Source organism: Apus apus, chromosome 2, assembly GCF_020740795.1.
Source record: "Apus apus isolate bApuApu2 chromosome 2, bApuApu2.pri.cur, whole genome shotgun sequence".
Classification (NCBI taxonomy): domain Eukaryota; kingdom Metazoa; phylum Chordata; class Aves; order Apodiformes; family Apodidae; genus Apus; species Apus apus.
Genome location: NC_067283.1, coordinates 57,206,247 through 57,231,037, shown reverse-complemented (window position 1 = coordinate 57,231,037; position 24,791 = coordinate 57,206,247). Strand labels below are relative to the sequence as shown.

The 24,791-nt window shown below is 37.3% G+C and overlaps 1 protein-coding gene across 3 annotated transcripts in view; it reads right to left on the bottom strand.

The window, feature by feature from the left end:
• The window catches only part of CUL1 (cullin 1), a 48,789-nt gene that overhangs the window by 2,428 nt on the left and 21,570 nt on the right, over positions 1–24,791 (bottom strand). For all 3 annotated transcript variants that reach the window (XM_051610512.1, XM_051610511.1, XM_051610513.1), the window contains 18 exons: positions 23,517–23,691; positions 22,164–22,331; positions 21,106–21,156; positions 20,026–20,116; positions 19,174–19,337; positions 16,059–16,221; positions 13,910–14,040; positions 10,952–11,059; positions 10,749–10,855; positions 9,563–9,611; positions 8,887–9,018; positions 8,261–8,378; positions 7,225–7,301; positions 6,454–6,585; positions 5,018–5,110; positions 2,398–2,445; positions 2,226–2,308; positions 5–110 (listed from right to left, as the gene is read on the bottom strand). In XM_051610512.1, the coding sequence (XP_051466472.1) occupies positions 5–110; positions 2,226–2,308; positions 2,398–2,445; positions 5,018–5,110; positions 6,454–6,585; positions 7,225–7,301; positions 8,261–8,378; positions 8,887–9,018; positions 9,563–9,611; positions 10,749–10,855; positions 10,952–11,059; positions 13,910–14,040; positions 16,059–16,221; positions 19,174–19,337; positions 20,026–20,116; positions 21,106–21,156; positions 22,164–22,331; positions 23,517–23,691 (1,996 nt within the window). The remainder of the gene's footprint in view (positions 1–4; positions 111–2,225; positions 2,309–2,397; positions 2,446–5,017; positions 5,111–6,453; positions 6,586–7,224; positions 7,302–8,260; positions 8,379–8,886; positions 9,019–9,562; positions 9,612–10,748; positions 10,856–10,951; positions 11,060–13,909; positions 14,041–16,058; positions 16,222–19,173; positions 19,338–20,025; positions 20,117–21,105; positions 21,157–22,163; positions 22,332–23,516; positions 23,692–24,791) is intronic.

The following is a 24,791-nucleotide window of genomic DNA, read 5'->3' as shown; positions in this document are numbered from 1 at the left end:
TCACCTGAATCAGTAGTTTCCTATCTTCCTCTATATTTTTGTGTGTAGTTTCTTGCTCCTGCTTCTGTTCAGTCTTCATTGGCACATTGATGTTTACCCTTAACTTTTTGCTGTAAGGGAAAGAAGTTAAATCAATTAGCCTATATAAAAAACGATTAAACAAAAAAACAACCCCAAACCCAACTCCCCAGGTAAAAGCCACACCACCACAATTTCTTTACCAAAAAAGGGGACTTTGTCTAAAATTTTCAGCAGTGCCAATCTAATTCAACATAAAATAAATAAATAAATAAACCTGCAACCAAAAGCTAAAATACCTTTTTGGTAGTTGTGTATTTTTTGACTCACTGAATACAACCTAGGATTAGGTCAAATTAGTGCTATACAATTACACTATATTTGAAACATTTCTATGTTAAGTGAGAAGCTTCCAGTCAACAAATGGAAGAAAGTCAGTGGAAATATCATCACCTTTTGAATTTACAGACTGGATTCCGACCACAATGTGGAGAAATCTGTTCTGTAAAACAGAATTCTGCCTTTCCCATACTCCCCAGTGCTCACAGCTGTGCTGGGGTGAGAGCCCACATGTGACCTCTAGGGCAGGGCAGTTTAATATTCATAGAATCATAAAATGTTAAGGGTTGGAAGGGACCTCTGGAGATCATCACATTCAACCCCCCTGCCAGAGCAGGACCAAGTGGGGCAGGTCACACAGAAATGCATCCAGATGGGTCTTGAAAGTCTCCAGAGGAGACTCCACAACCTCTCTGGGCAGCCTGTTCCAATGCTGTGTCACCCTTAAAGTAAAGAAGTTTTTTCTCATGCTGAGGTGGAACTTCCTGGGTTTCAGTTTGTGTCCATTGCCCCTTCTCTTATCACACAGCAACACTGAAAAGAGATTGGCCCCTCCTTCTTGACACTCACCCTTCAGATATTTATATACGTTAGTAAGATCCCCTCTCAGTCTTCTCCAGACTAAGCAGCCCCAGGTCTCTCAGCCTTTCCTCATAAGACAGCTGTTCCAGTCCCTTAATCATCCTCGTAGCCTCCGTCGGACTCTCTCAAGTAAATCCCTGTCCCTCTTCAACTGAGAAGCCCAGAACTGGACACAGTACTCCAGGTAGGGCAGAGCAGAGGGGGAGGAGAACCTCCCTCAACCTGCTGGACACACTCTTCTTAATGCACCCCAGGATACCATCAGTCTTCTTGGCCACAGGGGCACATTGCTGCCCTGTGGATAATTTCTTGTCCACCAGGACTCCAAGGTCCTTTTCCACAGAGCTGCTTTCTAGCACGTCAGCTCCTAACCTGTACTGGTGAATTACGTTATTCCTCCGCACGTGCAGGACTCTACACTTATTCTTGTTGAACCTCATTAGGTTCCTCTTTGCCCAGCTCTCCAGTCTGTCCAAATCTCACTGAATGGCTGCACAGCCCTCTGGTGAATCAGCCAATCCTCCCAGTTTTGCATCATCAGCAAACTTGCTGAGGATACACTATGTCCGATCATCCAGGTCGCTGATAAAGATGTTGAACAGAACTGGACCCAACATTGATTCCTGGTGGACTAGTTACAGGGCTCCAGCTGGACTCTGCACCACTGATTACGACCCTCCAGGCTCTATTATTAAGCCAGTTCTCAGTCCATCTCACTGTCTACTCTTCTACCCCACACTTCGTGAGCTTGCTTACAGTGTCAAGCCTTGCTAAGGTCAAGGTAGACTACATCCACTGTTCTCCCTGCATCTACCCATTCAGTCACACCATCACAGAAGGCTATCAGATTAGTCAAACATGATCTCCCCTTGGTGAATCCATGCTGGCTACTCCTGATAACCGTTCTTTCTTCCATGTGCTTCTGACACACCTTCTTGCTAAGGGAACACAAGACATGCACCTCGGTAAAAAACAGCACAATTTCTTACCAGCAATAAATCAGACAAGAATCAAGGAAAAAAAAACAACAAAAGGATATAGGTAAGGTTTCAGCTACCTGAATTAGACATTGTTATAAAGTCTGTCTAGGCCTGAATGTATTTTCCTATCTTCCCTAGTAGCAAACCCTCCCCTTTCAAGCTGGTACATCTTGGATCTCTATTTGAATTGGCATTTCGACCCTGGAGCTCAATCCCAGTGTATTAAGTTTTACTGAAATTTTGAAAGCCGAGGAGGATACTACCCATTATGCACAAGTGATATATTCTGCTGAGGTTTTAACTTACTTTTTATAACCAAGATACAGTTTTATTAAGGTATCTGGTTTTAACTCCACTTCATCAACATTAGCGTTTTCATCTTCCAAAACCTACAAGAAGAAAATGAAACAAACAAATAAATAGTCATTACATAATTTGCTAAATGTTAGGCAGGTCATAAAAAAGCAAGAATACTCACAAGCAATTTTGATTTCAACAGTATCTGTAGAACTTGTGCCAAGATATCCTGAAAAATGACAGAAAATATGAGCAGAGACAGCACTCAATTAACTGAAAACACTTCAAAAAGAATACACATATTCAGACAAAGAATTAGTGAAAATGTAGCTCACATAAATAAAATGTATTAAGGCCCTTTCTGTGTGTTAGAACAAATAATAAAATTGTTTAGAAAGACTAACTCTGAACAATAGATCTTTCCAATTGCTGTTTTAGGAGCTATTCTGCAAGCAGATTTTAAGTGTAAGAACTTGTTTTTCCCTCAAACCATGCATATATAGATACCATGGCAAACTTAATCTTCAGAAAGCAAGGATCTTCTGCTTTACGATTAACATTTTTCTTTCTGGCTTACATCAGGGATCAGGTCTGGTTACTGTCACTGATCAGTCACTCAGATGGCTATGCCACTGACAGTGTTCTGTGCAGGCTTGCAAAGCTGCTATTTGATGACAGTGGAAATATTCTGGGTTTCATGCAGTTCTTTTTCAGCTGTATAAAGAGTTTTGTTCTGGTCCAACCATAATTTGAGCCAAATACTTATTTTACATAAATGTGTGTATATATATCTGCAAATAAGCATCTGTAATAAATGGCAACTCCATATTTAAGAATGGATGGAAGGATGACCCAGGAAGTTACAGGCCTCTCTGTTTGACTTTGGTGCTGGGAAAGCTGATGGAGCAGATCATTCTATTATATAGCACACGCAGGATAACCAGGTGATCAGGCCCAGTCAGCATGGATTTAGGAAAGGCAGGTCCTGTCTGATAAACCTGATCTCCTTTTATGACAGGGTAACCCGCATACTGGGTGTTGAAAAGGCTGTGGATAATACCTTGACTTTAGCAAGGCCTTTGACAAGGTTTCCCACAGCACTCTCCTAGAGAAGCTGGCTGCTTGTGGCAAAGCACACGCTCTGCTGGGTTAAAAACTGGCTGGATGGCCAGGCCTAAAGAGTTGTGTTCAGTGGAGTTAAATCCAGCTGGTGACCAGTCACAAGTGGTGTTCCCCTCGGCTCAGTGCTGGAGCCACTCCTGTTCAACATCTCCATCAATGATCTAGATGAAGGGGTCAAGTGCACCCTTAGTAAATTTGCAGATGGCACTACGCTGGATGGAAGTGTTGATATGCCTGAGGGTAGGGAGGCTCTAACAGAGGGATCTGGACAGGCTGGATTGATGGGCCAAGGCCAATTGTATGAGTTTCAACAAGACCAAATGTCAGGTCCTGCACTTCAGCCACAACAACCCCCTGCAGCGCTACAGACTTGGGGAGGAGTGGCTGGAGAGCTGCCCAGCAGAGAGGGACCTGGGGGTGTTGATTGACAGCCAGTTGAACATGAGCCAGCAGTGTGCCCAGGTGGCCAAGAAGGCCAGCACTATCCTGGCCTGCATCAGGAATAGTGTGGCCAGCAGGACCAGGGAGGTGATCTTACCCCTGCACTCTGGTACTCTGGCACTGGTGAGGCTGCACCTTGAATACTGTGTTCAGTTTTAGGCCCCTCATTACAAAAAGGACATTGAGCAAATAAAGCATGTCCAATGAACGGCAACAAAGCTGATGAAGGCCTTGGAGCATGTCTTGTGAGGAGAGGCTGAAGCACCTGAGGTTGTTTAGCCTAGAGAAAAGGAGGCTGAGGGGAGACTAACATTCTCTACAAGTGCCTGAAGGGAGGCTGTAAAGAAGTGGGGATTGGTCTGTTCAATGAAGTTGCAAGTGACTGGTCAAGAGGTAATGTCCTCAAGTTGTGCCAGGAGAGGTTTAGATTGCATTTTAGGAAGAATTTCTTCACCAAAGGGGTGAAGAACATAGCAACAGGCTGCCCAGGACAGTGGTGAAGTCACCATCCAGGGAGGTATTTAAGAGTCTTACAGATGTAGTACTTAGGGATATGGTTTAGTTAAGGGCTTGTCAGTGTTAGATTAAAGGTTGGACTCGATCTTCAAGGTCTTATCCAACTAAGGTAATTCTGCGATTCTGTAAAAACCCAGCAAACTTCTGGGTTTGCTGTAAACTATCAGCAGAAGTAACTTTCTAGATATGCACTGCTAAAAGTAAAGACCGCACTGACTAGGAATTGCGTAGGAAGTCCCAGCAGCCTTGCTACTGGTACAGGACACACACAACAAATAAACTGTAGGCCATTAAGTCTACTTGGAAAGAAAATAAGGGAACCTTTTCCACAAAGGAGAAAGCACCAATTAAACTGCAAATTTTACTATGTTCATGTATATAAACCTTGAGATGTTAATAATGGATGTGCAGATCATTTAGGGAAAATGCTGTTTTTCCTAAAATGTTGTCTTTTAAAAATGTATATAGTGAAACACTGAAAAATCAGCAGGAAGCTAAACATGAACACACAGATCCATCAGAAAACCAAGCAGCTATGACTACAGGAAAGTAAACCAGGAAAATACTTTGACTAAGAATAAAAAAACCACCTGTCTCCTTCAGGAGAGAGACCAACCCTGGCTTCAAGCATGTCTAACCCCAATTTCTTATAACAACAGGAAGAACCCTGAAGAGCAGAAGATTTGTTCACAAGAGTGTGGTAAAATGTGCAAAGTCTCTACCATTTTTATTTGAGTACTGTCTGTCAGCTGCTGCACGGTATAGGCATCTTCTGTGTTGTATTGCAGTAAAATTGCCATCTGGAATGTGGATGCCTAGCAGATTAAGAAAAAAAAAAAAGTGAACAGGGGAGGGGGGAAAAGTCACAAAATGAGAATGAAAAAACATACTTTGAGTCGGAACAGCCTGAAATTTACCAGTTAAACACATATACTGGAATATTTGGACAACAGAGAATAGCCAACTAGTGCTAATCATTACACAATACAGAAAAATCTGATGTTACTTGTACAACCACAACTCTTACCTTCCAGCATTATCTAAACATAAACCTTAAGATTATGACCATTTAACAAGCTGCAGACACTTTATCAAGTCTTCTATTAGGGTGTCAAAGCCTTTTCTTTTTACTTGCTAATATAATTCTAAATTATTTTCATCTGTCACTCCCTGATTCTTACACATTTAATCTTCATTTAAACCTACACAGACCACCAAATTCATCCTCATAACTGTCCTAACTCCAGCAGAATAATTAAACCAAATTCATAAACAAGGCAGCTATCAGTGGCTCATTCATGTCTATCACCACAGGGCTAACATATGTTGATGACAAGTTCAAAGTCTGCCATCATGTTGTTTCTCCTCACTCTTGTGAACTCTCCTCCTGTCTACTTATTGAAAGCAGGCAAGAAAGTATAAGAAGCATGAGATCTTATGCAAAGCATCTGCAGTTGTCTCACACAGTTCAACACCTGTTTAAACCATGTATATTCAAAGTAAATTTTCTTTTAAGCATAGATCTTAAGTATCAGTACAGTAAATAAATCAAACATATAATAAAGGCTCTATTAATCGTAACATCAACCACCATCTGAGCAGGGCTAACATTTATATTCACTTCAGTAAAACACAGATCTGTAGCCATTAGGTCTGGCATCTGTGCTTTGCTTTACTTAAAGACAGCAGAATTATTCACAGGAATAAAGCTAATGAATGCATGTGAGCATCATTAATAGTAGCTAAATGTGTGTGTGTACACATATGAACATACACACCCCCCCTCAATTAAAGAACTGAATGAGTTAATACATGTAATTGTGATACATCATTACATACTCTTAATTAGTATTTTGACATACAAATAAAATACAGCTCAACTGACTGTGTTATCTATTAAAATTAGTTTGTGTGGGCACAGGTATTCACATGAATTCCACTACTTCAACACCTTAAACCCATTTATCTGCACAATAGTCCTTTAAAGTAAGGAAAAGCAATTGTCTCCAAATGAGGAGTAATGAGCCTGAGCAGCTCATCCAGACAACGTAAGAGCAGTGGAACAGAGAACGAACACGTCTTTTAAGTGATCAGCTACACAGAGTTTTCTGAATGCAAACATCACCAAGTGTTGCTATTGGCACAGTGTGCCCCTTACCTGTAACGTGTATCTATTTTTGAAACAGTTGGTAACCAACTCCCCTTTGGACAGTTGATACAACCATGTTAATTTTCTTCCGCTGTGCCGACTGGCATAAAATGCAGTAAATCTCTGATAGCTCCGTTCTAACTGTATAAAAACAACAACATATAAGTAATATGTAAGTAAAGAATATTATTTACCTTCATCTACCATTACTAGAACGTGCTCTGGCACCAACAAAGGAGACTCAAATCGGATCACCCTCGACTGCCATGTTGTCTTAATAAGAGAGAAGTATTCAAATTCTTCAGATTGGATGAAAATTTCCTTTTGTTACAAACTTCCCCTTTAAAGTGTAATTAACAATACAAACCTAACCAGGCATTTAAGCTCCCTCTTCATTTTATGACACATAAAACAAGGCCAGAAAGGTAATCTCCCTTAACTATCGTCATCTTCCAGGTAACAGCTGTTAAACTTATTTCTTAAGTATTCATGTATTGCCTATTCTGGATAAACACTCAAAAGCTAAGAAAAATTACCAAAAACTAACTAAAACCAAAACCTAACAGCTAGAAAACTAACTATTATATCACCTAAAAATCTGACTGTACAGAGTCAAAGCAAGGGCAAGAAAAATATCCTCCAGCCAAAGAGCCAAACACAAGAGACACTTCTTCTGGTCACCTCTGACACACAACAGAAGAGCAGGAGACACTGGACTTGTAAAACAAATTCCTCACATGATCATTCCACATTCAGATGAACCAAGTGCAAGTGTCTCACCTCAGATGGCAGAGCAAATGTGCAGGACTGCTGGAATGGCCACGATCCAGAACTCAGCACTTGGATGCTGAAATCCACTGGAAGAGAGGTGAAGAGGCTGAGTTGCATTATGCCCCTTGCTCCTGCTCCCTCTTCAAACACACAGTCCCAGTTCTAACACAAACAAGAAATGGTTCTGCCTCTTGCTCAAACTAACAAGATGAAAAATCATTAAGAAATACATGTAATTTTTTATTCCAATCATAAACCAAAGGAAATCATGTAAGATGTCACTGTACTTGGAGAGCTTCAGATTTAGTGTGACAGTCAATTTTCTCTTATTTGTAGTATTACCCTGCTTCTATCCCCACAATAAGTATCTCTTTTAATGTGCAAGTCATAAATGTGAATTTTTATGTATAAGTAAAACTCAGCACTCCACAGTACACAACTGCAAGAATAAACACTTCTGTTGATATTTGCAAGGCAATTTAGGCAAGTCAGTAAGAATACTATAAAAACTAAGTAAAATTTAAGCCTGACAATACACAATTCTAGATGTAATGGAACAAATAATTATCAATTCTTTTAAGTAATTTCTTCCAACATGCTTCAATGAAAAAATATTTTTTTATAAAAGAGAGATAGGACTGTCTAACAAACTAAACTAAAACACCCTGTTTTCCTTAATATTTTTACACAAGTATGAACTTAAGCCATGTTGGGCTCAAGATCAGAACTGTTGAAAGAAAAACACCTTTCCAATAAAAAAACCCAAAATAAACTAGGGTTTTCCTTAATGTAATTAATATCTAAACACAAGCTGCAAAATCAGTAGGAGCTTACCCGTAGCAGAATATATAAAGTGCTATTAGAAGACAAAGTAAAGATCTAAAAGACTAACTTAATAATCCCACCTGTCTTGGTCAAAACAATATTAACTCTAACTGCTGGGGGTATAATAACTAAATCAAACATTGCCCTCCTATCATTAGATCTGTAGAAATAAGAGGAAGCTAAATTACTCCAAAGTAACTTAGGTAAATGTATTACTTACAATCTAATGGTTCTGAATTGGTCAGGTGCTTTTTGAATTGCTCATTCAAGTCCTTGCTTACACCAATATCTTGGAACATCCGCTGCAGCTTGGAGGTGTACTCAAAACCACAAGCTTGCTGTATTTTAAAAGCACAGATGTCAGCAAGACACATTTTTGACATAGGAAAACTAGAAGAACAAAGTATCAGAGCTTATTTTCTCAGATGAGGTACCAAGTTCAGTATTTCCCTTACTCAACATACTGATCCCAACTAGAAATGCTCTTTAAGAGTCATCAAAAACTGAAGAAAATTTTGTTTAAAAATGAAGCAACACACACAATGAAACAGACTACTGAGAGTGTATCAGATCATATTTTGCTTGACCCTGAATGAACAAGGGTTAATGAAATTAAGCAACATCTCCGCAGTCATTCCCTTTGATAATTATATCCATGTCATTCATTCAGGATAAGAATAATTAAGCTTAATGCCATCTCAACTCCACCAGACAGACATGCACTACAAGCTCCTAGGAAATAAGATAAAAACCCTAGGTTGTGTATTTTTAAAATGTACATAAAACAATTAAATGAAAGAACATATATCAATATGTTAGAACATGAGACACCCAAAGAATACTTACTTTTAATTTAGAGATCATGCTTGCCTCAGCATCATCACTAGCACTGTTCTGATGTACAAGTCTTTTTGCCAGCATTTTAGCATAAAATTTTTGAAATACATCTTTATCCTCAATGTACTTGAAGACAACCATCTGGAAAAGCCAAGAGAATTTTTAAAGAAAAAAATATTAAAGCATTTGTCTTGAAAAAGTGGTAGCAATACCTACTTCATTTGCACTTACATTTTTAAGAGTGGAAGCTTTTTGTTTCTGGGGAAGGAAGTGGGGGGGGGGGGATAAGGAGTGGTGGTTTTATTTGTTTTAAACAAGGATACTATTTTAAGCACATTAACTGTATATTCCACAACTACAGAGTTACATACAAATAAATATGCAGTGCTTATATGTAATTATATAAAAATATATTGCAACAGTTATATATATATGAAATAAAAGCATACCTTTAATTTAGCCACTCCTAAATCTGCTGTAAGGGGATTTTTTTACAAAATTTTAATTTAAGAAAATGCAGCCAACAAGCCACACAGAAATGAAGTTTATTAATGAAAAGCTGAAATATTAAGTAATAAATAAAACATACAAAATAAAAGCTTCTCTCTCATCTGACCTGTGTGACAATCAAATATTACTAAACCATCAAAGCTTACACAAAGAGAACTATTTATATACATCTTACCACTTGATTGAGTGTATCTTCCAATTCTGCTTCTTCTGGATTCTTTGAGCTGCAATTAAAGAAGTGTACTTTTAATGACTCCCAAAACTGATTAAATTAAATCAGCATATGGGAATTTCATAAAGAAAGGAACACAGATTGTGTAGTTCTGGGATCAAAGACTCTTCAGAGAGGAAACAGAAGAATGAAATTAACTCTTCAATATTCCATATGTAAGCAATTTTGTGATTTTTAAATAGGTTGAAGTCCTGGACCGTTACTTGCCTGGGACTTCCTGATAGTCTGATATTTCTCAGGATTTACTCCCTTCAACATGTATCTTTCTCTTCCTGTCTTTTTTCTGCTGCTAAATCCTAATTTCTTATCTTAGTGCAGTGAATAGAAACAGCTCAAAGAGCTGGGTCTTCACTAGGTGAGAGCTCAGGTGGCACCACATTGTTTCCTCCACATCATACTTGGCCATCAGGCACATCCCAAATCTACCCTGAAGAAAGCTAGTGTTTGTAAAGGGGAAAATAGATCCTTTGTGGGAGGCAGAAGGGTATAGGGAAGGGAAAAGTGAACAAGTTCTTCTGGTTTTGGGTTGTGCAGTGGTGTCTTTTTTTATCCTTCCCCAAAACAGCTATAAAAGTTGCCAGTGACAAAACTGACAAAAATCCAAGTATGAACTGAACTGATACCAACTCAATGTACGAGCTGCTAAATCATTTGAAGTCAAATAACTTAATTAAATTACAAACCATGGGAAGTTAGGAAGCAGTTTTTTACCTTCTCAATTTCTGCCCAGAAAGAAGATATAGAGAAAACAACACGAGGAAAGCAAGTTTTAATGGAAAAAAGGGAATGTGCATCTCTTCTTTACAACACACAATTGGGGGAGTGGGGGGCAAACCCAAACCTAAACAACCCCTTCTATTTTATTAATAAAAATAGTTCAGAACTCAGTTTCCTATAATGAAAGAGAGCTCTCAGATTTATTTCCCTCCTCTTCTTTAAAAGAGAAAAGTAAACTCCATATGATCTTTAGGAATAGTCCTATAGGAATTTTTGTATTCAAAATTTTGTATAATTATTTTTTCTTAAAATGTTAAGTTCTGTTTCTGAAGATATAAAATAAAACTTCACATGCTAAAACCTTTTAAAACAAAAGCCAACCCAAAATAATCATCTGTCTTTGAAGACGTACCTTTTCTTTAGTAAAGAGTCACAGTATCGTGCCAGTAGCTCTGGGGATTTACTAGATGATTGAGCCATTTTTGTCACTGCATTGTTATTTATAAATCGACCACAAGCCTATAAATCACAAAAGACAGTGAAATTTTGTGAGACAAAACACGGAATAGGAAAAAAAGAACACAACAGGCACTGCATGCCACTACATATACTTACTTTGTCTAGTGCAGCCACAAAGCCAGCATCATTGTTGAATGCAGACATGACTAAAGCATTGTATTTCTTATGGACATCCAACACTGTCTGTACATACATTTTTGGATCCTGCAATAAACAGATTATTTTTGCAACCTGTTACTTTTCTGCTTTCTACTTCCCTCCTAAATGCAACTACTCATTGCCCAAGCAAATTTTTAAGGGGAAAGTCTACAAAGTAATACTTCAAAAGCAAAACAGTATCCAGACTAGTTTAAGTCCTATGTCCAGAACTGACTTCACATTAGCACAAGCTTTCATTTACAAATAGAGTGCAAAGTATGCTATGTTATATAGTGCAAAACAAGACAAAACCACTTTCTCAATCATTGCAAATATATTAATTAAGAACATATTCAAGGACATAAGCTTAATCCAAATCAGACTTGAGAGAGCTGGACAAATATAAAATGGCACTTGCTATAGAAGAAACCCTTGAAATAGATCTCTGTAGTAAAAATACATGTATCCCCAATAGGTATAACTTAGAGAGACCTCAGTTATTTTTGACAGTTCTTAAAAGTCAGCCACTCAACACTCAGTGACAGCCAATAAACACTCACAGACTAGACCTATGTGCAACTACTGAGATCTGCATCTCAATAAAGATGGAGTAGAATCAGAGTAGGAATCACAAAGGGCAACTACAACACCACTCAGACAGGGCAGCTACTATAAAACAGACTAAAAAGTCTAAAAGTCTTCAATTCACAGATCGGAAGTTTGAAATTTGATCAAGGTTTACATCATCAGTAGAATGACTGAAAAGATGAGTGATCACCAAAAGCTACATGTTATAACTATGGGGCATTTGCTCAAAGTGGTAAGAAACAAATGTAAGACAGATAAATAAATTTACATATATGCTAGCGATTTTCTGGAACAGGCTGCCACAGGAGGTTGTTGGAAGCACATAATACGAGCAGGCTCAAGAATGGATTAGACCAATTCATGGACAACAGGTCTATAAAAAAAAAAACCCTAAAAAGACTGGGCACAGAGGTACTTCTGCAACATTCTTATCATAAGAGTTCTGGATGCTGGCAACAAATGGCAAAAGACAGGCAGGGTTGTATAAGGATCCTCAAAAATGTTTCCTGTTTCCTCTGAAGACAGACATAGTGGACCACTGATCTAATGCCATGCTTGAGATAAAGAACTGGAATCACTGAGAACCTCCCAGACAAGAAATTCAAGTAGACTTGAAGGACATTCAGAAAGGTGTCTACTGATCACATAGACAAAAAAATGCAAAACAAAGACACAAAAAGCAGTCATCTTCTGACTGAAGAGCATTTTCATTAACAGAGTTAATGAAACCTAGAGCTTAACTCATTCTGCAGTAAAAATCTAAAATAGGTTGGATGAGTCAAGCTGGTATGACTATTTCTCTCCACTGACTAGATAGTAACTGAGAAGCATTTGCTTAGCTCATGATCTGTTTAGACACAGTACAAGTAAGTTTGGCAGAGTAAACTATATTTGTGTGATAGAGGGCTAATCAAAGCAAAGATGAATAGCAATACAGTGGTGTGAAGGATATTGGAAGAAGGGGCAAGATGGTTTCCAAGGGAGACAGCCAGAGGGACTACCATGAAAATGGAGAACAAAGGTGAGAAAATCAAGAAAAGAGAAAGATGAAGAAGCACAAACAAGTGTTATGATCAGGAAGAGTTCTGTAAACAGCTGGGAGTCAAAAGAATACATACAAATCTCAGGCTTCCACTCTCTCAAAGATGAACTAATTTCTCGAGAAAGAGCTTTCCTTTTTCTGAGAAAGTCTTCAAGGCCTAAGTAAAAAGAAACTCAAGAGTGATGACCAGGGGGATATGTCCTCATGGAACACATCGAATTTCAAAATTTAGGGTGACATCTACAAATGAAGCTGATGATTCCTGAACTTACTTTATCATTCACTGAAGTCCAACACCACTAAAAAGGTATGCACTTCAACTATAGAAGCAAACACTAGACACTAGATGCAGGTAAAACATTTTAATCTGTGCTATAAAGTAGGATTGTTACTGTTCTCCATGTGGTCATTACATATTACTGCTTTAATGAGTAATAGTATGAAACTATTTCATGAATATCTGAGGCAAATAGCAGGTTATAATGAACTCTGTCAAAAATCAAAGTTAAAGCTCATTTTAAATAAAATTTACCAGAATCTATATTCTATTTTAACTTTGCTTTGTGCAAGGTCTCATTCTCTATTTTTTTTTTTGCTAGGAAATGTCATATTATCTATAGTAAAAAAGCTTAGCAAAGGGTTTAAACAACTTCCTGTTGCTGAGATTCAGCCCTCATCAATACAAAATTAAGTCTGAAATTACAATTATGGAATAACAATCAAAAAAGCCAATTATACGGCTAAACTACAACAGTGCTGCAGATCTGACCTGCTCCTTATATTGTGACTTCTCCAGACATTTCAGTTATCTCTTCCTCTTATTTTTCCATGCTTTTCCAAACAGAACAAAGCCATTCACCAAAAACTAAAACCAACAGAAACTTTCTCCACACAGTCCCATCTAAGTCAGAAGTCTGAAAGATGATGAAATAAAACACAGTCCACTGGAGATAATGCTTCTTGAAACTGGAATTTCAGATGTATTTTTAAGTGTCAGATGTTGTATTTGCACAGCCAGCTTTCCAAGCAGCATGACACCCTCTCAAAAACTGAACAAAATAAGTCCCAAAACAAAACCAAAAAACTTCAAAGCTCAAAGATTAGTTACACAGTCACTACCTGTTTTAAATAGACTACCAACACTTGAGAATTGCCTAGTCCTCAAAATTTAAATCAGTGAGAAGGAAAACATAAGCAAATTGGAAATTAGATCAGGAAGCATTCACCATCCTCTAACATCAAACTGGAAGGAACCACACACAGACTTATTTTGACAGGATACTTGCATTTAGAGCAGCTTCTCCACATTTCTCAATTGCAGCTAGACCCTGATTATGAATGTGGGTTTCCAAAAGCTTTTTCAACTCTCCAAGGCCATCCTGGATTCGAGATACAAGGTTATACATGCGTCCCAAATCTGAAAAAAACAAAACAAAACAACAACAACAACAAGCCAACATCTCCCATTTGTACAAGTTGCAACTCCAATTTCTCATTCACAAGTTGCCAATAGGAGTTAAACATTCATCAAAAACGTATGTGCAACTGGTACTGTAAAAAGCCAGAAAAAAAACCCCAACACACAGCAAAAAACTACACATTATAGCAAATCTTTGCACTAACCTGGAAAGGTTAGAAAGGAAAAAAAACACAACAGTTAAATACTAAGACTTGTTTTACTTTCAGAATGCTACATAAATCAAGAAGAAAAAACCTAATTATAAATATTTACTTCTAATTTCTAGTTTTCAGAACTTAAGAGGTCCGATGATTTAAAAATTAAAGCCCTCATATTTTGATGAAGTTTTGAAGTGTTACCATTAATTCAGATTGTCATTACTGTTACTGCTAGCCAAGCTAAGAGTACATTCTTCAGCTGACCACTGCCCTTTAAATCTTATTTTGAACAGGACAGATCTCAGAGATGTTAATATACAAAAGGCTACAGGTGGTGTTACAATTCTGCTTGGGGCAACATCAGCAGTAATAGCTGGAAATTTAAGGCAAAAATGTTACGTATTGGTATGACCTTAGCAGATAAACCAAAATATTATAAACCAAATTTTCTCCAATAGAGCACTGTCCATACAGCCGTATCTTAAAAAAAACACATTTAAGTCATTGATTAGCAGTAGAAATAATTGTATCTCAAGGAAAGAAAAGATTCTGATAAGCATTACCACAGAACAAAACTAACAAAGGCAAAAATAAACTGGACATCATCACATATGTTAAAGCTTCACATTAAAATCTCACCAGTTTCCAGCCAAGACCTTCCAAAATCAATTAGCAATTTTGGAAAGTTTAATACTGAAGAGGGTTTTGCTTTTATTATTTCTTTTCAATAGAGCCTTCAGGAGGATCTGCTCCATGATCACAAAGGTGAGACAAACTGGCTTGTAGTTCCCCAGGTCTTCCTTTTCGAAAATGGGGGTTATGTTTCCCCTTTTCCAGTCAGTGGGAACTTCACCAGACTGCCATGATTTCTCAAATATGATAGAAAGCAGCTTTACAAGTTCATCTGCCATGTCCCTCAGGTGCTGTGTATGAATCTCATCCAGTCCCATGGTGCTGAGGTGCTCTCAGACCTGCTCTTCTCCCACAACAGGCAGATCTTCCGGCAGTCCAGAGAATGAGCTTGCTGTGCACCAACCCTGTTGCCCTAAGGGTCTTGAATTCCCTCGTGTCCTGGTCAATGCAGCCAAGGCTGCCTTTAAGCCTCACGTTGTCCACCAGCCCATCCTTGTTGGTGAGAACAAGGTCCAGCATAGCACCTTTTCTCGTAGCTTCCTCTACCACTTGAGAAGGAAATCGTAGTCAATGCATTCCAGGACCTTCCTGAATTGCTGGTGCTTTGCTGTGTTGTCCCTCCACTTAAAACTCATTTCACAGCTAAAATTATCTCATCAGTTACTAATTTCCACTCTTTCCTTATGCTCTATATGCAGTTTAATCTATTTATATACTATATTTTAGAAGCTCCTTATTTTATTCTATTTCTCTTAACATTTACGATACATACTTCTAGACAACTTGGATTTTAAAATTCTTGCTGCCAACTCAGAAAGATGCATGGATTAAACTGTTAGGTGATAAGACTACTGATCTGTTTTTTTTTGTCTCGCAACTCCCTCATCCAAGCTTCAGCTCCTGCTGGAAGGATGGTTCAAGTGCTCTCGAAGTTCTTCCAGACATGTTAAGAGAAATCAAAATTAGTGTTTTGCCTTAATATTTGGAATCAGAATAGGCTTCTTGAAGCAGTATCCTCAGCCATCCCAATTTGATCACAAGCTGCTTGTCAATGAGCTTAATGTCTAGTTTCTCTCTTAATCTAATTCTTGCACAAATTCCATTTAGCTATCACCAGAATTTACATTATTCACAAACCATCATGGAGGAAGTCTAAGTCTTAAACCAGTGTTTGACTCTCCTTACCTTCATTTTTGTCAGCATCCAACAAATTCTGGAACTCTGTATGAAATATCTCCAGGTGTTTTTCAATAAGTACTTGCTCACATTTTCGTGCTAACTCATCTTGTGTGCTCTCATGGAGATATACCTGAACTCTACGCTGTTCCTCAAGAAGGCGAGCTTCAGCCTACAGAACAAAGAAATAAACAAGAAACAAGTCTGGAAGGCAGAAAAGAAATCTAACTGCAGAAAACAGATTACTATCTAGTAAATTCTTCTAGAAAACAACTACAAAAAAATCAAAGCCCTCACTAATGCAGTGTCGTGGTCCCCCTACTCATGCAGTTATTTTTCTGGGAATCTCAATATACATACAGAATCTATGTTCATGATGATGATAACATTATATACTGTTTAAATGGGTAGAGAATCACAGCAAGACTGCTTTCCCATTGCTTAAGAATACATAGTTTACAGATGGAAATCTGCTGTCAGAAAGAAAGAAAGCTGCAAACATGAGATGCTGATAGTTCTAGCATCAGCAAGTTCTCCAGCTACAGAGGTAGTTTTCTTTAAGATAAACGGGCATTTCACGCCTCCACAAAACTCCAGAAAACAACAATTTAACAGTATACCCATAATAAATTTATTAGAGGGTTCTTGCCTTACACAGAAATACTTCACAATAATCTACAACCATTTAAATTACACTAGCATTCAATTTGCATATGAAATGTTACATATGCGTATCTTCACAGCAAACCAATATTCTAAATGTCAGTTGAAAACTACTTATGCCAAAAGGTAAAATGAAATTGTTTATACAACAGTTACCTCTAATTCGTTTGCAAAAGTGTTAAACATTCGCTTTACAAGCCACCTGTAATTGCAGTAGATTACTAGGGGAATATCCCTATCAGTCCAACTTAAATAAGTTGGTAACACCACCAAGAGAAGGAAATTAAACGGATGCATTTTCCTAGTACTTTAGAATATCGACCAAGCATGGAAGATTACACTATGGATGACAACAAAAAAAATGACTTCAGGTTCACTACATCATACACAGATGGCTTTTTATCATCTCAGCCACTGTTAGCTTCTGTAACAATTTTTCATTTGGCTGTTACAAAATAATCCTGGATTACTGTCTTCTAGAGCTAAACCAGTACAAGTCAAAATACAGGTACTTGTCAGTTTCTTACCAGTAAAGTGTAAAAATAATCTTCCTTAATGACCGCAAATAGCAGCAAATCTTTCTGATTAACACCAAAAACTGGAATCAGACTAGTAGGACTACTTATGTTTAACCAGTTCAGTATTTCTGTATTTCAGGAAACTCTGCCACTTCTACTGCTGCTTCTTAAAATACCTGTAGACCTTCACTTTTAATGCTAACAGTCAATTCAATTTGAGCTCCTTTATGAAAATAAACATTCATTCTGACCTCAAATTTACTTATACTCTCTCACTTTTTATGTTCCTATAATTCCATTTCCCTTTTAAAGTCATATTTCAGAAACAAGGGAAAAATAATTAAATCACGTGACAGTATCTTTGGGTCTTAACTATAAAGATCCAAAGTTCAGCTTGAGACACTATTTCAAAGTACAGGGTTAAGAAATACTAACCTTTTTTCCCTACAGCACATAAGGCCATGACAATTTAACCATGAGTTCTCGCCTGAGAAAAAAAATTCAGGATCCTTCTAAACTCAATAAGTCTGCCTGTATAACTCTGTGCACATATCCCAATTCTAATTAAGATTTAATTGAGTATTCAATACAGAAACTACTATATCATGGTAACACTGATGATGGGCTCATGTGAACTAAGCTGCACCAACACATTGGTTGTTTTTACATTTTGCAATGCTATTTATCCCCAATGTGCCAATGTACAGTGCCTCAGCATGGAAGTCATAGAAGTGTACTAATAGCAGATCACTTTGTTTGTAGTTCATACTTCCAAGAGGTGATTTTTACAACCTTCTTACTGCTAGTATGCTGTGTGGCTGCTGGACAACTTGCAGCCTTTCATACTACTCTAATTTAAGGTGTTCCGTAACAGAAAAGAATCCTAATTCTAGCAATATGTGAGTAATAACTATGGGGACCACTACTCCGTGCTCCAGGCACTTAAGTGGAATGCAAGATTACAATACCCGAACTTCAAAAAAATAATTAAGTTCACAAAACTGCCTTGTCATGTTTAAGTAAAAAAATGTTAAGAACTCCTTATACATAATGAAAGCAACACAAAACTGAAGTCTATCTGAATTTTAAATTAATAGTTCAGAAAACTTGCATGACCTCTCTTGAACTCTCCAGCAGAGTATGCAGTCCAGAGACCAGACAATTTGTTCCAATGAAGTAGCTTTTAGCATCAAGTTTCCACTTTCTGATAGGTCACATCCCTTAGTTTGCATCATTTCGCAAACTTTGATCATATTAACTGCAGAGTCTAAGCTTTTTCAGCTTCATCAGTTAAATCCCAAGAAAGGAGTAATGAAAACAGTTTCTTGTTCAGTTTGACTTCAGTGTATGCACATTATCTGTGAAGAAATGTCAAGACATCCCAAATATCTTCCATACATTTCTAGTATATGAATTTGAGCATAAACTTAACGGTATGCACTTTCCTGCTGAATACTTCTCCTGCCTTCCACTAGCTTTGTGTGTGTTTCCAGCTTCCATCTATCTAATCTAATCTACGCACTTAAACACTGGCCTCTGCTGATCAGAAATACTGTGTTGGGTTCATTACATTAAAATATTCTGGGAGAATTACAGGTAATTAATTAATTACTTCTTTTGCCTTGTTGCTCAGGAAGAGATTTCAATCAATAAACATGTCAACACACAGTTCCTTGTGTACAAACAGTAAACTTGTAGGCATAAAGCAGAGTGACTATTTTGGTGTCTTTTGTTCTGCCCATGAAGAACGTTTCAGACCTTCATTGTGCTTACAGAAACACACTAAGGAGACAAATTTCAGACCAGATAAACACAGGGAAAAACAGCTGATTCTGTAAAATACTCAGTATTTTAAGAAACTGAAAACAAAAGCCAAGAATTTGCATTACCTCTAAAAATATCTGTATCCAGAAAATAATCACAAAGCTTATTAAATAACTTACCTTCTTCATGTACTCTGTGACTGGGTTCTGTTGCAAGAATTCAGTACTTTCTCGTGTATAAAATCTCTCTGTGTCAGCAAGAAACTGAGATTCAAATGATTCTTTATAGACAGTTAGTGTAGGTCCTTTTGCAAATGCATCATCCTCATTCAGCCCAAGCTCCACTATAAAAAATAAAGGACAAAATTGTCTTTTGTGAAGTGGTCTCTTGCAAATAAACACATATCCTTGCTTGAACTTATATGAAGATGACTTATATGAAATTGTGACACTATCAGAACCACTTTTTTAAGCTTCTAAAGTATACATTTGTTTTGTATTTAAAAAATAAGTAGCACAAGACAGTACTCATGTAAACTACATTTTTGATATATTACTAAATGGATGATTGTGAAGTTTTCCAAATCCTATCTCAAAAGCTAGTTCAAATTCCCCACCCATTTTTTCCTTGTAGAGTTCCAGATTATATGCATATATGGTTTTTATTAATGAAGCTGGTCATCAATCTGCATGGCAAAACTCGCAGTTTCATGCAAATGTGAAAAAAACAAATCTCACTGCACTTTAAGAACTACTATGCTTTACCCCTTCTAGATTTAGCTCCTAAATAACTGATTCATAAACAATGAACACCCTTGTTTATTGGTTGCACTTTCAACCTTTACAAATACAGTATAATTGACTGTAATTGTACCAAGTGTCTCTACTAACATGAAGTTAAACAATATATAACTCCATTTATTTTACTGTAAAAATCTTCCCTGGACATCCAAGGAGGTGGGATTCTCCTTCTGGGCTCTGATAGTGGGTATATATTTAAGAGTAACAAAACCTTAAAGAAATCTTATTTACCATAAGATTGTACAACTCCACTGATCAGCCTTGTATTGATCGTTTCACCATTTCTTTCCTTTTCAATCAATTTCAACACAGCATTTGTTACCTTAGAAAACAGAGATTAAAATTAAGTCAAGCACAGTATTCAATAGCAAGTATAATTCCTATACTCAAGACAAGTCAAACCCCTTGAAAACAAAATTTAAGGACACCTGGACATACAGAATTCCTACAGAGTATGTTACATCTTTAAGTTCTCCAAGCAAATTACAGTCCTACTAGCGGTAACCTATAAAAGGGAACGAAAGTGCTTTTTGGCATTTTGTTGTTTTGATTTTTTTAAAATCAATTTTAGATTTCAGAAAGCACTTTCTAAATCAAACTTGTTTGTTTTATACCTCAAACAGAAGAAAATTTTGCTGTAAGAGCTGAACTAATCACTTGGACTTTACACATAGAAAGCTATCAGCAACTACTGTTCCTCTAAACTGAAATCTGGCTAATTTTCATAATATAATACAGTATTTTGATCATCAAGTACTAGCAAATAAGAGTGAAATCAACATACAGATGTACTACTTTGTTGTGCTAGAATGTCTTGTTTTATATTACACTGATCCACTAATTAAAAATATTTGGTTGACCTGAATCTCCCAGGCATCCGTGTAAATGTAAAGATTCACAGTAACATTAGAAGAGACCAAAAACCCAGGCCTGTTCTCACAGTCTTGACTCTCAACCTTAAGACATGAACATCAGCCTGTATTCCTGACTGAGAAACAGCTGAAGTTGTTACTTTGTTTAAGACAAACCCCCTTAGCCTTTTGTTTTGTTTTTTTAAAAGCCAAGGGTACACTCAGAACAGTCTTGGTATCAAGGTTCAACTACACACACAAAGGCCCATTCCTCGTAAGTATTTATCTTTTTAACATCCCAAGGAGAAGCAGGAGACTCCCTTTAATCTTCTGGGTCCATGTCCCCAAACCCCATCTTCTGAATTCTTCCTGGAACAGTTACTAACAATATAGAAAATTACCCCCATAAAAATAACACTGTAACTACAACACACGGGCACGCAGGTGCACACACACCCACCTGCTTATTTAATGGCCTGAACAAGCAGTCTCTCCAGGTCACCAAGGCTAGCTAGAAGCAAAGGAAGGGAGATGAAATATGAAATAAAGAGAATATTTTTATATATACACATATACATGCAGGATAATTCCTTAAGTAAAGGCGATCTAGTATGCTACATAATCAGAACTTTTTAAAGTTACCATTTGCTTTTTTACTAACTCTTTCCAAGATGTCCCCTTTTCCGACAGTGTTCCAACTCTGCCAACTCTGAAAACCAATTAATTCCTGCAAGTTGCTTTGACAACATACAGCTTTTTTTGATGGTGATTTTCAGGCTGACAGAGTCCCCTAGTATTAGGCGAGTGAAGTTAAGAAGGGGGGAAGTAAGGACACCAACTGTTTTTCTACCATACACAAAGTTATTTTAGTGATGTGGTAAAATAACACATCACTTTCCTAATGCTTCACCAGCAAGGACAATAGTTATCCTTTACATAAAAACCTATGTAATTTTAGTTATCTGAGATACAGAACTTCAGCTACGTGCTCCCCTTGTTTAAATTACTTCACAAAAAAAGATCAATATCACATATCAATCTTTGAGAACTCTACCAAAAAACTTAACGCTACAAAATAAATGTTCACTGAATCTTAGCAGCCTGGATGCTAAAAAAATTGTAGAGATGTACTGAAGTCAACAGAAAAAACCTCATAATTTACTTCTCCATTCTGTATTTGAAACAATTCACTGAATTCTAAGTGGAATGTCAAGGCCACAGTGATGCATACAGATAGAAGTATAAGCAGTAAATATTCAGAAACAGATAACCCTCAACAGTCTAATATTGGTAGTTCTAATACAGCAAAGACAGATGGAACATCTCACAGGTTTAGACTCCTGGAATTTTTACAAATATACTGGGGTGGGAGTACGGAGAAGGGCAAGATTTCCACTTTTCCCACTTCTTCAAAACTTCTGTAAACTTCCTACAAGTTTCAGGGAGCAATCTGCAGGATGACAATGCAAATGTGACAGATGGAATGGATCAACTGCTTACTTCAAAAAAGCTACTTACCGAATAGATTTCATATATTCCTTTACGACCTTCATCACACTCACGACGAACCCAGTGTCGATTGAGGTAGGCACATATCCCATTCAATACTTTGCTTGAAAACCTATAATCTTCCCACTGTTGAGTGTAAAACTTCAGCACACTCTCATCCATCAAATCTTCACCATCCTGAAACAACAACAGTTTGCCAGTACTGTTAGGTAATTTTAAGGTACAATCAAGATACGCAGGGGTGCATAAACTGACTGTGTAATAAATCTACACCATACACTGTATTTATAAGAAACATACTGCTCATACATTTATTTTCATGTGAACAAAAGACAAGGCCAGCATGAGAGGTAGAAATTTAAAAAGCTGGTAAAAAACCAAACATGGACAGCATAGACAAAGCTCCAGAAGACACTCTTGTCCCTCCTGTAGGAGAGAGAAAGAGGGCACCACATTAGAACCAGAGAGGGATACTGAGCAGTGGGCTACATAAAACATGCCAATGTAACTAATGCATTCAACATGGCAATCTCCATAAAATATACCACCCATTCCCACTGCTGCTACTTGGGGAGCTGAATCAAGTTGAGTGGGGATGGTATCTTCTCTAGGACCCTGTCAAGTAGTAAATGGAACCCTGCATTCTTGGAAATTCTTCATATTTATTCTTGTTACAGAAAAAAAAAAAAAAAAGAAGATAAAATTGCAACACATGGAAGCTCAAGTATCTTTCCTAGCTGGACCACTACAGCTTATATGGACAAGGGAATAAAACCAGGAGTGCATTCTGGGTAAGATCTCAAGCACCTTTATCAGCTTTATAAATTAATTACACTGTAGACTTCATAGTACACCAAGAATTATTTTTATTATTGCTCAAAACTAAAACCATAGAACTTAAAGGCATGGTTCCTTTCCAAAACTAGGAAGCATTCCTTATAAAGCAGCCCAACAGGCAGCTCTATTGGTAGTTTAGTTATGAAGTTAAATGGCTACCATCAGACATTTTCAACATTACAGGCAACCATTTTTTCAGCATTACTAATATGCTGGTTAATTGGTTAGAAAGTCTAGCTAATCTTGCTCCAGACAGGCAAAGATGGCATGTAACTTTACTTCTCTAAAACGCAGAAACACTGTTTTGGCTAGAAGAGGAAAAGCAGTTCACAGGCACAGCTAGGGACTGATCTATGCCCTAGGGAAAGCCTAGAAAACATTCTAATGGCTACTGGAGACAAAAGCAAATATCAAGATAATTCTGTTTAATGGCTGCATACACCTCTGGCTTTGTTGATACAAACTTTTCCCAACCCAGCCCATATTGCAACTACAAATGCAGATTGATCTAATGTCCCATCTTACCTTCAGCAGATTTGTCAAGTAGTTCTTCAGAAACTCTTTTAGCCGTTTGTACAATTCCAAGCCAACAAACTGAGCACCTCCAGGTGTCTGGCCCTTTTTTGATTTAGAAGGAGGCACTCCAGCCCCCCGTGCTTGATTAGACTGGTGTACACTAGTACAGTAGTTATAAACATGACTGACAGGAAAGTTAAGGAATAAGTATGTGCCAGCATGAGACAATAAAAATACAATGAAACCAAGTATTTTAATTTCTGTAAGCTATTTTTATATGACTGTACATGACTTAAACAATTAAGACACTACAAGACATGATAAGCTGAAAGTGCTGCATGTCGATGCCAACATTAACTTCACCTACCACTTAACAAGACCACCAAGAAAATGAAACTTTGGAATTGACTGATAAGATTATTTTCAAGGTTTAGATAGAATTTATTTGATGTATTGTATTGGCCTTATACAAACATAAAAGTTTTCATTTGAACAGGAAGTAATTTCAACACTAGCCTCAAGCAATATTCAAGTAGTTAAAAGTACAGAGGATAGTATTTTTACATTCTCTCAAACACAACCCTTTATAAAAGATTCAGCCATTTAATACTGGCAGACAGACAACAAACTTAGAAAGCAGTACTGGTGAGAGACACACTAAAAGTCACTGCATAAAATTAGATTCACTGAAACACAATTTTAGGCTACAATACCCACATTTAAGTATGTGGTAGCAATAATTTTTTGTCTCATACTAATACAGCCTGGAAAACTTCCTGTATCTGTTAACATAACATTTCAAGAAAACATTGTTTTCTGATCTAAAATATTCAAATATTCAGAATTTTTCCAAAGCAACGAGAGGAAGTCACATTGCTCCAAACACTTCAAATAACAAAGCATCCTAAAAGAAACTGCACTCCACAAAAAAAAAAAAAACAACAACACAATAAAAAACACCAACATAAACAAAGAAAACAAAGACTAGCTAAAATTTAACTTCATGAGGACTCAGCTCTGACAACAAAAATTGCCCTAATGACTCACCTAGCAAACAATTAGCTACTAGGCACTAAGTTACTAAGCACCCATGCTTCTACAGTCTGAGAGCAGGCTTTTGAGTCAACATCCCTTGTTACAGAACACCACATTAAGCAATCCAGAAAGTTTAATTTTGTTTTAACTTGTGTTCTAACTAATGGGCCAAGCTTTAACCACTAGACAGGCTCCCTCTGCAGCATGCTGCGGATTAGGCAATTAATGCATTGTTGAGATTTGCCTTTT